This window comes from Chinchilla lanigera, unplaced genomic scaffold (genome assembly GCF_000276665.1).
Source record: "Chinchilla lanigera isolate Chin_1 unplaced genomic scaffold, ChiLan1.0 scaffold00037, whole genome shotgun sequence".
Classification (NCBI taxonomy): domain Eukaryota; kingdom Metazoa; phylum Chordata; class Mammalia; order Rodentia; family Chinchillidae; genus Chinchilla; species Chinchilla lanigera.
In genome coordinates, this window is record NW_004955438.1 from 1307327 (window position 1) to 1324032 (window position 16706).

Consider the following 16706-nt stretch of genomic DNA (forward strand, 5'->3'; position numbering starts at 1 on the left):
TTCTATTTGTTGATTCTTGATGTTATTTCTTGTGCAATTAGGTTTCTGTCACAAAGTCCTTGCCTACACCTTATGTCATCGAGAGCACTATTTTATCTTCTAAAGGATTGTTTCTGTTTTAAAATTTAGATCTTTGATCCATTTTGATTTTAGTTTTGTACCTGGTGAGAGATATGGGTGTAGATTCAATCTTTTGCATGCTGATAGCCAGTTTTCCCAGCACTATTTGTTTAAGAGGCTATCTTTCATCTAACATGTTTTTTTGTTTGTTTGTTTGTTTGTTTGTTTTTCTCCGGTACCGGGAACCGAACTCACGACCTTGCGCTTGCCAGGCAGGCGCTTTTGCCGCTGAGCTAAATCCCCAGCCCCTAACATATGTTTTTGACCTCTTTGTCAAAGATCAGATAGCTGAATGTGCCTGGGGTTGTTTCTGCATCCTTTATTCTGTTCCACTGACTGTTTCTGTGCCACTACCATCATGTTTTTATTACTGTACTTTGTAATGTAACTTGAAATCTGGGGTTGTGATGCTTCCCGCTTTGTCTTGTTTCCCAGGATTGCTTTTGTTATTCTAGGTCTTTTCTGGTTCCATATAAATTTTAGGATTGTTTTCTCTAGTTCTGGGAGAAATGCTGACAGTATTTTGATTGGGATTGTATTAAATTTGTACATCAGTTTTAGAAGTAAACCATTTTGATAATATTAGTTCTGACTATTCAGAAACAGGAGATACTTTTGCATTTTCTGATGTCCTCTTTTGATGTCCTTTATCAGAGTATTATGATTTTCATTACAGAGGCCTTTCACTTCCTTGATTAGGTCAATTCTTCAATACAGTATTTAATCTTTTCTGGAAGCTACTGTGAATGGTATTGTTTTCCTAATTTCTTTCTCAATGAATTCATTATTAGCATACAGGAAAGTTATTGGTTTTGTTTTTGTTTTGTTTTGTTTTTTGTCTTTTTGAGACAGGGTCTCACTATGCAGTTCAGGGTGGTCTTAGGTTCACTTTGTAGCCCAGGCTGGCCTTGAACTCGCATCGATCCTCCTGCCTCCGCCGTCCGAGGGCTGGGATTACAGGCATGCACTACCACGCCCAGCTTACTATTGGGTTTTGTGTGTTGATATTATACACTGCTATATTACTGACTTTGGTTATTAACTCTAGGAGTCTTTTAGTGGAATTTTTTGGGTCTTCTACATAAAAGATCATGTCTTTTGAAAATAATTTTTTTTTTTTTTTTTTTTTTTTTTTTTTTTTGGTTTTTCTCCGGTACCAGGAACCGAACTCACGACCTTGCGCTTGCCAGGCAGGCGCTTTGCCGCTGAGCTAAATCCCCAGCCCCCTTTTTTTTGTCTTTTTGAGACAGGGTCTCACTATGCAGTTCAGGCTGCCCTTGAGCTCACTTTGTAGCCCAGGCTGGCCTCGAACTACAACAATCCTCCTGCCTCAGCCTCCCCAGTGCTGGGATTATAGGCATGAGCCATCACACCCAGCAAAAATAATGAATTTTTAAAATCTCTTCCTTTTATATCTATCTATCTATTTATCTATATCTTTTATTTGTCTTGACTGCTTTAGCTAATATTTCAACTGGAGTGACTGATAGTGTACATCCTTGTCTTGTTCCTGACTTTAGAGGAAATACTTTCAGTTTTTTCCTATTTAATGACATGTTACAATTGGTTTATCATAAATGGCTTTTATCAAATTGAGATCAAGTTCTTCTACATTGATTTTTTTGTGTGTGTTTTGAGACAGTGTCTCACTATACATTTCTGGCTTCCCTTGAACTCACTATTTTGCCCAGGCTGGCCTCAAATTTATAGCAACCCTCCTGCCCTGCCCTGGGATTTGAGGTACATGCACCACATGTAACACCCTTTCTATACCTTTTTTTTTCTTTTCTTTTTTCTTTCTTCTTTCTTTCTCTCTTTCTTAATCAGGAATGGATACTGGATTTTTGTCAAAGGCTTATGCTTCATCTATTAATATGATCATGTGATTTTTGTCCTTGATTCTGTTTTTGAAATGTATTATATTTATTGGTTTGCATATGGTGAACCATCCTTGCATCCCAGCATGATGCGTACTTTCTAATCATGCATGTTTTTGTTTTTGTTTTTGTTTTTGTTTTTTTTTGGTTTTCTCCGGTACCGGGAACCAAACTCACGACCTTGCACTTGCCAGGCAGGTGCTTTTGCCGCTGAGCTAAATCCCCAGCCCCATCATGCATGTTTTTTATGATTTATTCGTTTTCCAGTATTTTGTTAAGAATTTTTGCATCAATATGCACTGAAGTAATGTTCACTAAAGTTCTCTGTTTTGGTTGGGTCTTAATCTGATTTTGGAATCAGAAATGACTTAGGGAGTACTCTTTCTAATCTCATTAAAGGGGCTGGGGATTTAGCTCAGTGGCAAAAGCGCCTGCCTGGTATGCGCAAGGTCATGAGTTCGGTTCCCAGTACCAGAGAAAAACCAAAAAAAAAAAAATCTCATTAAAGAGTGAGTTGTCATCGGATCTCTAAAGTTCTTATAGAATTCAGCAGTGAAATCATTGTTGGGTCCTGGGTTTTTCTAAGTTGGTAGGTTTTTTATTACTGCCTCAGTTTATTGCTTATTTAATTATTCAGGGTTTTTATATGTTCTTGGTTCTGTTTTGGTAACTCATATGTATCTAAAAATTCATTTTTTCTGAATTCTGAATTGTCCAATTTATTGCAGTACAGATTTTTTCTAGCTTTTTTTTTTTTATTCTTTTTTTTTAGAACTGGGAATTGAACTCAGGATCTTGCACTTGCCAGGCAAGCACTTATGCCACTGAGCTATATCCTGGGTGCTGCAGTACGGATTCTTGGTTTTGTTTTTTATTTTTATTTTTTTCCGGTACCGGGAATCAAACTCACGACCTTCCGCTTGCCAGGCAGGCGCTATGCTGCTGAGCTAAATCCCCAGCCCCAGATTTTTGAAGTAGTTACTAATAATCTTCTGGATTTCAGTGGTGTCCATTGTGATTTTGCATTTTCATTTCTAATTGCATTGATATGGGTCTTATCTTACCTCTTTTCAGTAAGGATTTGTCTATTTTATTTTTTTCAAAGGACTATATTTTTCATTTAATAAAATTCTCAGCTGGGCATAGTGGTGCATGCCTATAATCCCAGCACTCCGGAGGTTGAGGCAGGAGGATTGCTGTGAGTTGAGGCCAGCCTGGGCTACATAAGTGTGTTAAGGCCAGCCTGCACTACATAATGAGACCCTGTCTCAAAGAAACAAAACAAAAATCCCCTTATTCAGTTTTTTACTTTTACTAGTACTACTTTGCAGGACATAATGATTACATTCACTGTAGGGAATTGGTACAAATTTCTTTTTTTGCCCCTTCTCTCTACCCCCTTTTATTTTTTCAACATCAAACTCATTTATTTATAAGATTTTTTTTGTTTGTTTGTTTTGTTTTTCTTCTGGTAACCAGGAATGGAATTCACGACCTTGTGCTTGCCAGACAGGTTCTGTGCCGCTGAGCTAAATCCCCAGCCCCCCTGGCTTTCAATTGTATATATGATAACCTTTTAAGATCTTATAAGAAGGGCTGGGGATTTAGCTCAGCGGCACAGCACCTGCCTGGCAAGCACAAGGTCGTGAGTTCAATTCCCAGTACTGGAAAACAAAACAAAAAAACCAGAAAACCAAGGCCAGGGATGTAGTTCAGTGGCATAAGCGCTTGCCTGGCAAGCCTGAGGTCATGAGTTCGATTCCCGGTACCAAAAAAAAAAAAAAAACGAAACCAGACTAATAGACCAAAGAACATGTAAGACATATAAGATAATTGTACTAGCCAGGTGTGGTGGTACACCCTTGTAATCCCAGCACTCAGGAGGCTGAGGCAGGAGGATCACTTTGAGTTTGAGACCAGCCTGGGCTACAAAGTGAACTCAAGGCCAGCCTGAACTGCACAGTGAGACCCTGTCTCAAAAAAAGCCAAAAAAAAAAAAAAAATTGTACTAAATCAAGGTACACTTTTAAATAACACAGTCCATGCTGGATTACCGTATTTGTTTTTTTTTTCCTATTATCTGTCTTTTGTTTCATAATATAAGCTTGTATGTCTGACTTACTTCATTTAACATTATGATCTCCAGATGTATCCATTTTCCTACAAATGACTCAAGTTTATCCTTCTTTATGCCACAGTAGCACTCCATTGTGTATAAATACATTTTCTTTACTCATTCATCTGTTGATGGACATATGGACTGTTTGCAAGATTTAGATATTTTGAGTTGTGCTGCTATAAACATGGGTATGCATATATCACTGTGGTATGACATCTTTAACTCTGTTGGGAAGATACCTAGAAGGGAAATACATGGATCAAGTGGAATTTCTATTTTTAGTTTTTGAGGAATTTCCATACTGATTCCCATAGTGCTTGTATTAGTTTACAGTCCCACCAACAATGGAAAAGAGTTCCTTTTGCTATACAGCCTCAGCCATATTTGTTATTGGTTGACTTCTTGATGGAGTAAGATGAAATTAAGTCAGTTCCTAGAATAAAACAGTGCCAGTGCAATATACCAGGACTTATGGGACAAAATGAAAGCAGCCATTTCCATTCTTTCTGGAGTAAGATGAAATCTCAGTGCTATTCTAATTTGCATTTTTTGAATGGCCATTGATGTTGAACACTTTCTCATGTGTTTATTGGCTGATTGTATTCATCTGAGAAGTGTCCATTCATTTCAGATGCCTACCTTCTATTGGCTTTTTAAATTTAACAGCCTAATTTTTTTTTTAATTCTTTATATATTCTAGATGGCAAACATTTTTCCCCATTCTGTAGGTTGTCTCTTCACTTTGTTGATTTCATTTGCTGTGCAAGAACTTGCTCTTTGATTCACTGATTTTTAAAGTATATTTTGCTCTAATCATTATAATTTCCTTCCTTGTACTAGCTTTGGATTTGATTTTTCTTGTTTTTCTAGGACCTTGAGGTATCATTAGGTTATATGGACTTGCTGTTTTTCTTTTTTCTTTTTTTGAGACAGGGTCTTGTTATGCAGTTCAGGCTGGCCTTGAGCTCACTTTGTAGCCCAGGCTGGCCTCGAACTAGCAATGATCCTCCTGCCTCAGGGACTTGCTGTTTTTCTAACATGGCATTCACAGCTATAAACTTTCCTCTTAGGGTTGCTTTCATTTTGTCCCATAAGTCCTGGTATATTGCACTGGCACTGTTTTATTCTAGGAACTGACTTAATTTCATCTTTGATTTCTTCTGCGACCCACTGATTATTCAAAAGTGTATTGTTTAATTTCCAGTGGTTGCATAATTTCTGCAGTTTCTTTTGCCACTGATTTTGCTTCATTGTGCTGATGTGACAATATGCATAATTTCAATTCTTTTGCATTTTCCTTTTTTCATTTTGAAAAATCTACTAACTTTTCCCCAAACATTATTCTAAGTGTCTCACAAACAAGGGTTAATATGAGTGGGAAATAATCTATATAAGAAAATTGTTTTTACAGAATAATTCTAACAGAAGATGCTGACACTTATCTAGCTGTGTGTATGTCTTTTGCATCTTCTTAAACAAGCCTTATGGGCTAACATGTGGCCTGTTTTGGAGAAAGTTCCATATGCTGCTGAGAAAAATATGTATTCTTTGTTGTTGGGTGAAACACTGTAGATATCTATTAAGCCCATTTGTTCGAAGGTTTGGCTCAACTCTGCTGTTTGATTTTTTATTTTTGTCTACTTGATCTATCTGTGGCAGTGGGGTACTGAGGCCTCCCATTAGAAGTGTGTTGATGTTTGTCTCATCTTTTATGTCCAGTTGTGCTTATTTTGTGAGGATGGGTGTGCTGCTGTTTGGTCCATACATGTTTGTAACTGTTGTTCCTTCTTGTTGAATTGTACCCTTAACCAACATGCACTGACATACTGTCTCCTCGGATCAGTTCAGGCTGTACGTCTACTTTGTCTGAAGAATAGGTTAAGTAGTCCTGCTTGTTTTGGGGTTCCCATTGCACAACATATTATTCTGCATCCTTTTTTTTTTTCATTTTTTCCTTTTCAATTAATTATATGTAATGATCATATTCATCACAAAGAATTTGTACCTGTATCTAATAGATCTTGATTTTTTTCTAATCCTTTCCCCTCCTTTCAACCCCTTATTTACAAAAGCTTTGTTTACAGTTTTCCCTTCTTTTCTTTTCCCTTCTTCCCCACCACCCCTCCCCCTTGTTCTCCTTCCTATCTGACATTTTCTTCCTATTTCATAATATCTACTGCATATTTTGGTCCTTATTTATTCTTTCAATTTCCCATACCACAGAAACAATGTAATACTGATTGATTGTCTTTTTGAGACGAAGTTTCACTACACAGTTCAGGCTGGTCTTGAACTCACTTTGTGGCTCAGGCTGGCCCCACACTCAGTGATCCTCCCACCTCAGCCTCCCAAGTGCTGGGATTACATTGTGTTTTTTTGAGACAGGGTTTCACTATGAAGTTCAGGCTGGCCTTGAACTCATTTTGTAGCCTAGGCTGGCCTTGAACTCGCATCTATGTTCCTGCCTCAGCCTCCCAAGTGTTGGGATTACAGGTGTACACCATGCCTGGCACAATGCAATGTTTAAATGTACATCCTATTTATTTCACTTGAGTATAGTCTTTTAAATGGTAAATGGCATCCATTTACCTAGAAATATCTCAAACTTATCCTTCTTTATGATTAATACTCCATTATAGTAAAAAAACCACACACACACATCTCTATCCATTCATCAATTGATGGGCTGTTTCCAAGATTTTTAGTATATCAATTTCCTTTTGGATTAAATGTGTTCCCTGTAAACATACATTTGGATTTTGTTTTGATCCGATCTGTCAGTTCTTTTTACTGGGGAACTAAGACTATTTAAAGTTATTACTGAAAGGCATTGACTTATTCCCGTTGGTGCATGGTGGTCACGAGTTTCTTAGGTGCTCTTTGTGGTGGAAAGTCCTTTTGCTCTATCAATTTTTTTCTGAGACAGGGTTTCACTATGTAGTGCAGGCTGCCCTTGAACTCACTATGCAGCCCAGGTTGGCCTTGAACTCACAACAGTCCCCCTGCCTCAGTCTTCTGAGTGCTGGGATTACAGGCGTGTGCCACTACACATGGTTTCTCTATCAATTTTTTTTTTTCTTCCTCTATCAATTTTGAAAGACAGTTTTGCAGAATGTATCACTCTGGGTTGGAAGTTTTCTTTTGGGTTTGAAACATTTCACTCCAAACTTTCCAGCCCTTTAAAGTTTGTGTTCAGAAGTCTGCTATAATTTTAATGCATTTTCCTTTAGAAGTGATTTGTTGCTTTTTTCTAACAGCTTTTATGATTCTATCCTTGTGTTGGATTTCTTGGATTTTGTCAATGATGTGTCTGTCAACACTTTCTTTTCTCACTGTGGTATTTGGGGTTCTATATGCCACACTTACCTGTATGTTAAAAATCTTTTCCCACATTTGTTATGTTTTTTGTCATTATTTCTGTTTTTTAAAATAGTATTTATGCTACATTTTGACTTTTCACCAATTCCAATTAACCTTAGCCTTCTTTGCATCATCTACCAGCTGTTGGACCCATTTTTCATGTTTTCTTATTTTTAAGGCATTTCTGAGTAATAGGTCACTGACACCAACCTCATTCTCTCTTCTTAAATTCCCAGAATGTACATATTGGTCTGCTTAATGGTGTCCCAAGTCTCCTAAACTTTCTCCACTTTATTTTTGTTGTTGTTCTGAATAGTAATTTCCATCTTTGAGTTCACTGATTCTTCTGCTTGGTTAAGCCTGATGTTGAAACCCTCTTGTGAATTTCATTTCAGTTATTGTATCCTTCAGTTCAAGAAATTTTGGGCCATATAAAAAAGTTTTTCACTTGTTCATGTACTGTTTTCCTGATTTCATTTAACTGTTCATCTGTCTTCTCTTGTAGCTCACTGAATTTCTTTAAAAATATTTTTAACTTTTCAAGGCATATATGTTTCTTCAGAGTTGGTTTCCAGACTGTTACACTTGTTCCTTTGATTGTGCCACATTTTCGTGATATTCTTTTCTGGGGTTTGGGAAGCTAAAAAACCAGCCACCTCTCCTAATCTTTAGTCTGGGTTCATTCAGGAGAAGACCTTTACCAACTGACTCATTGGGAGATTTGGGGACCTTCTCAACCCTTTTCTATGGAATGTCTTTTTTGGGCTTATGTTTGTAATTTCTCAAGTGGAGAAGGTTGCCCGTTTGTATTTAGAGGGGCAGTGAGAGTTTGTACACCCCTGCACTCTGGTGTCTTTCTGAGGTACTGCAGTTTCTCTGTATGCCAACCACTGAGCTCCTCACTTTCCAAGTATATTGGTTCCCAATTAACTCTAAAAAGCTAGAATGTAGGGCATATTGTACATTTCACTTTTTTCTTTCTCTTCAAGTAAAAGCCACCAATTGGGTGTTTTTTCTTGATTATACCAAGTTGTGCTGGCTTAAGAAAGGGACTATTTCCAATAAACTGTAATCGTTTTTCTTCATCCTTTTAAAACTGTTAATGATTTTGTACTTGCCTGGTTATACTGCAACTTCCTTTTTTTTTTTTTTCTGTGAGACAAGGTCTTGCTCTGTTGTCCAGGCTGGCCTTGAATTCACTATGTAGCCCAGGCTGGCCTTTTGCTCAGGGCAGTCCTCCTGCCTCAGCCTCCTGAGTGCTGGGATTACAGGCATGTGCCACCATACCCAGCAGTTTTGCTTTTTAAGAGTGTTAGAATTTATGAGTAAATGGGGTTTTTTTTGTTTATCTTTTTAAGACAGGGTCTCGCTATGTAGTTCAGGCTGGCCTTGAGCTCACTTTGTAGCCCAGGCTGGCCTCAAACTGATAAAAGATCCTCCTGCCTCAGCCTCCTGAGTGCTAGGATTACAGGCATGCACCACCACACCTGGCTGAGTAAATGGTTTATGAAAGCAAACAGACCTAAAATATTGGGGATAAGGATTTGGACAATCTTTTCAGAGATTCACTTCCTGTTTGTTGGTTCTGGATGTGTTTCTTTAGCCCGTGACTAACAAAGGCTCACCTCCAAATACATAAAGTATTACTTTTATTGCTACAGACAACTTTATTTGTTCTGTATTTCGGCAAAATTAGAGACTCTGGTACAATCATTAAGTTTACACACCCTTATCCATAGGACAATTAGCAAACTCACTAAGAAGCTTGCCTTCTTAGGGTATACATATAAATAGGATCAATTCAGATCTGGTCCCATATGAGAAACCAAAAATAAAAAATAAAAGATAATAGGAAACAGGGAGATAGATTTTGTAAAAAAGAAAAGGGGTCCAAGAGATAGAGGAAGAGGGAAGAGAAAGGAGGGAAAGGTGATGGATAAAAAAGAATTAGGATGTTCCATGTACGTATACCAGCTCCCTGAAATATATGTAATCATTACAGACTGAAAATGTGTACTAATAAAAGTAATAACTTAAACAAAATATCCAGTCCCACCATGCTGTTTATCTCATTTCAGAAAAAAATAAACGAGTAGAATGAGATAACCTACACTCCAGGAGATGCCTAAAGTTACAAAATACAGGATCCTAATTCTAGGTATTTGTTTCATACACACCTCCTACTCAACTGTCTGAAGCCACATTGTAGAAAAATACCAGAAACTGGGATTGGACTGAAAGCTTATCTGAAACTCACTAGTTTCAAGAAAGTTATCCAGCTACAGGGACTACAAAATGCCAGGTGGCTTTCCTTCGATGGAGAAGTCCACTATTAGGTCAACCCCAAAGGAAAAAATTGACTCCACCTATAGCCAACAGACAAGGAATGGCTAGTCATTAACTGCTGTGGAGAATAAGCTGGTAATCCTAACAGGTAAGTGAATGAATCAGTGAGTGATCATTTAATCAGTCTACCCGCTGAAAGGAAATTATCACCGATCTATATGCTTTATTATATAATCACAGCCAGGAGATTCCAGTGGATTTTCCTAGTTCTTTTGGAGAAGTAGTGATTGTGGGTTGAAAAAGATAGAAAAACAATCCACTGACTAAGTTTATCCAATATAAAAAGTTTAAGTCAATTATATTCTCAGCCATGAGAATCTTATCTATCTTCTTTAACTTGGATACAGCTTACCTGAAAGTATGGCATATTTTGCAGAAGAACACTGCATGGGCACAGGCCTCAATCAATAGTCCCCGAGAACGGCCCCGCAAATAAAGCCAGGAACGATCTTCCTCTGAAATCCCATACTCAAACTGCAGGGACTTAAGGTCTTCTAGTATGTCCATTTCAAAGCCACCATACCCTGCAGTGATACATACCAATCAATTTGGCTCCCTACCCTGGAAGAACGAAGGCTTATGTAGGAGGGCTTATGTATGATGACGTGTATGTCAGGTCACAAGTGTGCTGAGGTCACAAGTACGCTGAGGTCACTTGTGATGGTGAGATTTAGCACCTCTCTCATTCAAATTCAGGTTACAGGTATCTTTGCAGCAGATGAATTTCCACTGGCAACAGGTTTCAGAGGTGTCCTTAGGCCAGGATGGCCTCCCTTTCATGCTCTACTTCAGAAATATGACCAAACACACATGACCTCATTTCAAAGAAACTCTCCCTTTTCACTAAATTTGAAAAGAGCCCCAGCTAAATATCACTGTCCCTTATCTAGGGCCGAAACATCTAGATTTCTTAAAATAAACCTTGAGGTACATAAACCCAACTACATACATCTCTCACTAACCAAACTGAGATTACCTAGCACCACACGCCCTGTCAGAGGCAGAGCTCTACTACTGAGTACTTCTGATCCAGGCAGGCAAAAAACTGCATTTCTAAGAATTACCCAAAAAATTGTCTTTATGACTTCTCAGCTACCAAATCACTTCAGTCTGATTTTTAATGGGGCCAGACCCACCCATAGGTTTTCCTGACCTGAACATGAGGATACAAGTTCCTTTCACTATTTGTAGGTGTACTATACCAGACCAATATTCCCAACACAGGAGTTAGGATTTCTAGGAGTTTATTTTGTAGACTGAAATATCATGTATATCTTTCCAACCCCTTCTTTTTGTATTTAAGAAATCAGTGACCAATTTTATAGTAATGACAAAATTAAGATCAGAATTTCAAAGTACTCCAGTCTCTAGTACTCTTGTTAAATGTAAAAACAAAACAAAATGAAAATACTCAGGTGAAACTCACCTAACATAAAATTAGCCATTTTATGCCATGCATAGCGGCACACAGCTGTAATCCCAACACTTGGGAGGCTGAGACAGAAAGATTGCCACAAGTTTGAAGCCAGCCTGGGGCTACACAGTTAAAAACCAGCCTCAACTACACAGTGAGACCACCATCTCAAAAAAAAAAGAGAGGCCATTTTAAAGTGAACTATTTAGTGGTATATTCAGAATGCTTTGCAACTACCTCTGGTGCTAGGACAAGGAAACCCTATTCACATTAAGCAATGACTTCCTATACTTTCCCATCCAAGCCCCTGGAGAAACCAATCTGCTGTTTATGGATGTACTGTACCTATTCCAAGTATTTCGTATCAATGAAATCATACAATATGGGACCTTTTATCTGGCTTCTCTTTTTTGTTTGTTTGTTTTTGTTTTTTTGGTTTTTTTCCGATACCTGGAATCAAACTCACAACCTTGCGCTTGCCAGGCAGGCGCTGTGCTGCTGAGCTAAATCCCCAGCCCCTTATCTGGCTTCTCTAAAACCTCTTATAGTAAGGATGCTATACCACAGGTTAGCATAACCTTGTTTGTTTGGTTTTTTTTAAACTTTTTTGAGACAGGGTCTCGCTGTGCCGTTCAGGCTGGCCTTGAGCTCACTTTGTAGCCCAGGCTGGTCTTGAACTCACAACGATCCTCCTGCCTCAGCCTCCTGAGTGCTGGGATTACAGGCATGTGCCACCATGCCCGGCTTAGCATAACCTTGTAAGCCATGTCCCTAGTACTTGAAGTGAAAAGCATGGAAGTTTCTATCAAATCTAAGAAACGTTTCCTCATACCAAAGTAGTGTAGTAGGGCATCCTAATGTTGCAAGTGATGTTCCCTTCTCTAAAAAAAAAGAGGAACACACAACTTCCTAGATTGGCATGACTAATGCAGCACACATTCAAATGAACAGATGTGAATTCTAGGCCTAGCCTTTATGCATTCTCAAAAATAGAGACTCAGTTGTAGCTTCATAATATGTAATATGACTTGGTTAAGTTGAACTCTGTTTTCCACAATTCCCTTCCTTGGGGCTGGGGATTTAGCTCAGCGGCAAAGTGCCTGCCTAGCAAGTGCAAGGTCGTGAGTTCAATTCCTGGTATGGAAAAACAAACAAACAAAACAAACAAAATTCCCTTCCTTGTGCATTTTTTATTATGGTGAACCATAGGAGATGTTTTTGTGCAAAATCTGTAAGGTGGAAATGAAACAGCAACTAGTTTGTTTCAGCTTGCAAGGCTGGGGCATATACTTCTAGAGTTCACACACACTGTTGCCAATATGTTGGCTACCTTGTTAGTGTGGGATAGCAGCTGGGTCTGTAACTGCTCTTCCTTCCTCTAAATACTCTTATAGTTGACTATTCCTAGGCCATCAGCTTCTGCAGGACACACACTCCATCAAAGTTGGAGGTGGTGAGCACACAGGTGAGTCTTGGTCTATTTCACGGCTTCAGGCTTGTCCATGCTATCATTCACTTTACATCCGTTTTCCTTTCCTTACTGCCCGCCCCATGAATTTCAAGCTCTTCCACCAGACAGGAAAACAATCATCTTACACAGACTGTTTATCTAGTTCCCATACCTAAATAAGATCCCTGTAACAAATGTTAGATTAGATCATGTATATATACTCCTAGTGGTCCTGCTTTTCAGACTGAACTATAACTGATATACTATTTAATAAATTACTACTGTTTGTTTGAAGATAAGCCAAAAACTTTAACAGAGTTTAGCAATTAAATTCCCATTTCTTCAACAGCAAGGATAATCAGGAAAGGAACTAAAGATCAAGTTACCTGAAACTGCAAAGGTGATTATAAAATGGAGAAGCAAAACATGCAATCTAATTTGCTTAAAACAGGCCTTTCATTATTAGCAGTACTAACATTTTGGGCAGATAATTTGGAGAGGCTGCACTGTGCATTAGAGGGTATTTAGCAGAATCCCTTGCCTCTCCAAAGTGTGGCAATAAAAATACATTCGGATATTGTCAAGGTCCCAGCTGAGAACCACATTACCTTACAGCATACTGTGTGCCTCTGAAGGAGCATCATCTCTTCTCTTCCTATCACTTCAACCATTCCAGACAGAGGAGTACAGAACTTGAAAGGTCATAGATTATCAGGCCCCCATTTTTCAGATGAAGATGAGTCCAAAAAGAAAAGGACTCACCCGGCACCACAAAGCCTATCAGTGGCAGAACTGGGAAAACAAGTGATATTGAGCAGTTACCTCACCATTCTGCACAAAACAACTGGGTAGGGAAGAGAAGGCACCAAAGACGAAATGGCTTTATTAGGAGTCTAGGCATGTCAAGAAAGCCCAGGTGAATCACAAAGAGGAGGCTGATATTGGTACAGAGCAGAAATTAGCATGATAGAACATCCTCTCAAAAGTCAAGTGTGAAAATAAAACCTCCATCTAGATATCCTCACAGAAATGCTGCTGAGTTAGCCCAGGTGAAACTTCTGAACACTTCCAGTGAAATAATGAAATTTTCCTAAAGGGAGAGCTCTCCAGCACTGCTGAATCTGAGCTCCATGTAAGTTGGGGGTTGGGACAGAAGGAGAAGATAAGAGGGATGTCTTATCACCCAAACAAGGTCATCCCAGTGTGCAGCTGAGAGAGGATCTCTAAGTTTTTGGACAAAGAGTAGACTGAAGCAGCAGAGGGATAGTGGCTGAAGAAATATAACATCTGGGCAATGTCTGCCATAAAGTGGAGGGCTCTGTGCAGTCTGGTTTAGGTGGCTCCAGCAGGTCCTGAGCAATACTGGCACCCTTTCCTGAGGTCCTTGGAAGACAGCCTTTTTGGTTCTGTTGTGACTTCCTTCACAGCAAAACTGTTAATGCCCATAATTAACTGAGCAGAATGGAGCAGCCACCCTGTGACACTGCTTCTTCTTAGTCTGGGAAACTTCCTTTGGGGAGCAGTCACTTTTCTCAAACCAAGAGAGATCTTACCCAGTATGGGCTCCCACCTTCACATGAGCACCAGGTAGAGAGTATCTTTCTCACGAGTCAAAGTGTTAGATCTTGGCCCTTAAATGATGTGCCTTGCCTTAGACAGAAAATCAGTCTGAAGCTACCTGTGCCCAGGTTGGTTTCTGTTCCAAGAGTAGCAGGTACTGCCTGCTGATGGGCCCAAATGATGTGACGCTATAACTCTCCCAAAGAAGAGCTCTCTACTTTCGCAGGCAGGAAAGAAAGAAATGAGGCAGGTTTCAGGGCGGCTAATGCCACTCAATTCTTCCATCGAATTTGCTGTGAAAAGAGCAAACAATGAACATGTGTGATCAGTTTCTACTTACCCCTACAGAGAGGCAGAGGGAATGCAATAAATCAAGGCTCACAGGGAAATGATATAAGAAAAAGGAAAATAGGGATTAAACTAGGAAGATTTTTTTTTTTTTCTTTTTGAGACAGGGTCTCCTTGTATAGTTCAGGCTGGCCTTGAGCTCACTTTGTAGCCCAGGCTGGTCTTGAACTTGCAATGATCCTCCTGCCTTAGCCTCCCAAGTGCTGGGACTACAGGCATGCACCCCCACACCCAGCAAATTTTTTTTAATATGTAGGTCAGTTCACTTGTAAAGAGATAGATTAAGTAGCTATTCTGTATTTTACAGAATGTCTGACTTAGGGCACTTGTTCTGGTCTGTCCTCCTCAGGACCAAGACTCTCTAGCTTTAGGTTAGCCTCTCATAGGTGCCAAAATATATAACAGGAAACTAAGTTCCAGGATAACAAAAAGCTCAGTAATTTCATACTATGAGAGGTGAACCAGCTGTACTGTCCAAACAGCAGAAGTCTATTTTAGCCACTTCTGATTTCCAAAAGGTAAATCATATCCATCAGCAGGAAACTATACAGTCTGGGTATTCTGAATCTGTAACATTTATTTTATAGTTCCAATCCTCTGATAGGTTTAACAATGATCAAAGCACCAGTTAAGTCTTATCTGAGACCTGTAGATACCCTTCTAGAATCCCACACCTCAGGAAGAAGTTCTTCTGTCTGAAGCAGTGCTTTTGATATCTTAGCCCACAGGCCAATCTTATATAAATGTGGCTCAGCTAGTTTAAAAACATACATTTGATATTATTTTGTGAACCATCTATCTTCTAGGCTCACTGGAGGGGTAAATATAGCTGCTCACCAAGCTACTGAGAATGGCATCAATTTTCTCCTCCTCTGCAGATCCTTTGTCTACCTTGCTTCTATATGCAAGCAACTGCTGACGATCCTTCAGGTCTCGGCAGGTCTGTACAACAAAACAAACCCCAAATCAGCTTTCTCTATGAGGGGTCTTTTTTTTTTTGGTCACTATCACTACTTTGACCCAAGTTTCAAGGAGAGGTCAAGAAGTTACAGTGGGATAACATGGAGTAAGGTACCCACAGAACTTCGTTCTGGAGTGGAGTCTGCAGAGCTACGTAACTTAATCAGTTCTGATTTCTCTAAATGAAACAAATTATACAAGCACAGAGAAACCAATCAGAACGCTGGGAAAATAGCGCATGAGTGTGGCTCTCTCATCAGACTATTTTGTCTAATCAATCAAAACTGACAGAACCATTCCAGGACTTTTTTTTTTTTGGTTTTTTGAGACAGGGTGTTGCTATGTCATTTAGGCTGGTCTTGAACTCACTAAGTAGCCCAGGCTGGCTCTGAACTCACAGCAATCCTCCTACCTCATCCTCCCAATTCCCAGAATTACAGGCACTGCTGATGATCCTACCCTCCACACCCAGCCTCCATTTCAGGATCTTGAACACAGAATATTGCAATTCCCCACTATCCACCTAGGATCTAACTCATGTTCTCATTTCTTGGGAACTCACATCAATGACGACATCATGGCACTTGAACTTAGTGGCTAAGTTCAACTTTGTGTCCACATCTTCCACCAGATTGACATACTCTTGTAAAATCTGTGGGAAGAGGTACTTCTGATTAATGATTCCCAGACTTAGAAAACACAAAACTCTACAAACTGGGAAAAAATAGTTCTAAAGAAGGCAAAAAAGTTCAGTATCTAATGTTTACAATTCCTATCATCAACCATTAAAACTAGTATAGCTGGGGCTGGGGATTTAGCTCAGCGGTACAGCGCCTGCCTGGGAAGCGCAAGGTCCTGAGTTCAATTCCTGGTACCAGAAAAAAACAAAAAACAACAACAACAACAAACTAGTATAGTAATGGAAAACGAGATGACAATAGGCAGTACTTCCCTACTGCCTCAGGAAAGAAGGGAAAAAGCACACACTTCTCTTTATCCTAGAGCCAGATCCACAAGGCACCATTCTAGAGCTGATCCCATGCTGTACCCATTTTTCCTTGATGTCCTTTTTTTTTTTTTCCTTGATGTCCTTTCTTAGCAAGTTCTCTTCTTGGATCATTTAAACAGTACATCGGTTTTCCACATGGCTAA

At 39.3% G+C, this 16706-nt stretch overlaps 2 protein-coding genes across 4 annotated transcripts in view; both read right to left on the bottom strand.

The window, feature by feature from the left end:
• Noxred1 (NADP-dependent oxidoreductase domain containing 1) overlaps positions 1-13446 on the bottom strand; it is a 34616-nt gene extending 21170 nt beyond the window's left edge. The window contains exons 1-2 of one of the 3 annotated variants that reach the window (XM_005390195.2): positions 13295-13446; positions 10175-10346 (exon numbers count right to left, since the gene is read on the bottom strand). In XM_005390195.2, coding sequence (XP_005390252.1) covers positions 10175-10329 — 155 coding nt within the window. In that variant the 5' untranslated portion in view covers positions 10330-10346; positions 13295-13446. Of the gene's footprint in view, positions 1-4119; positions 4159-10174; positions 11680-13294 lie in introns of those variants that run through there. The other 2 variants (XM_013517158.1, XM_013517159.1) reach the window with 2 other exon arrangements.
• Positions 13447-13535: 89 nt separating this feature from the next.
• Positions 13536-16706, bottom strand: part of Vipas39 (VPS33B interacting protein, apical-basolateral polarity regulator, spe-39 homolog) — a 30483-nt gene continuing 27312 nt past the window's right edge. Inside the window, exons 18-20 of the mRNA XM_005390202.2 lie at positions 16117-16206; positions 15432-15536; positions 13536-14539 (exon numbers count right to left, since the gene is read on the bottom strand). Coding sequence (XP_005390259.1) covers positions 14519-14539; positions 15432-15536; positions 16117-16206 — 216 coding nt within the window. The 3' untranslated portion in view covers positions 13536-14518. The remainder of the gene's footprint in view (positions 14540-15431; positions 15537-16116; positions 16207-16706) is intronic.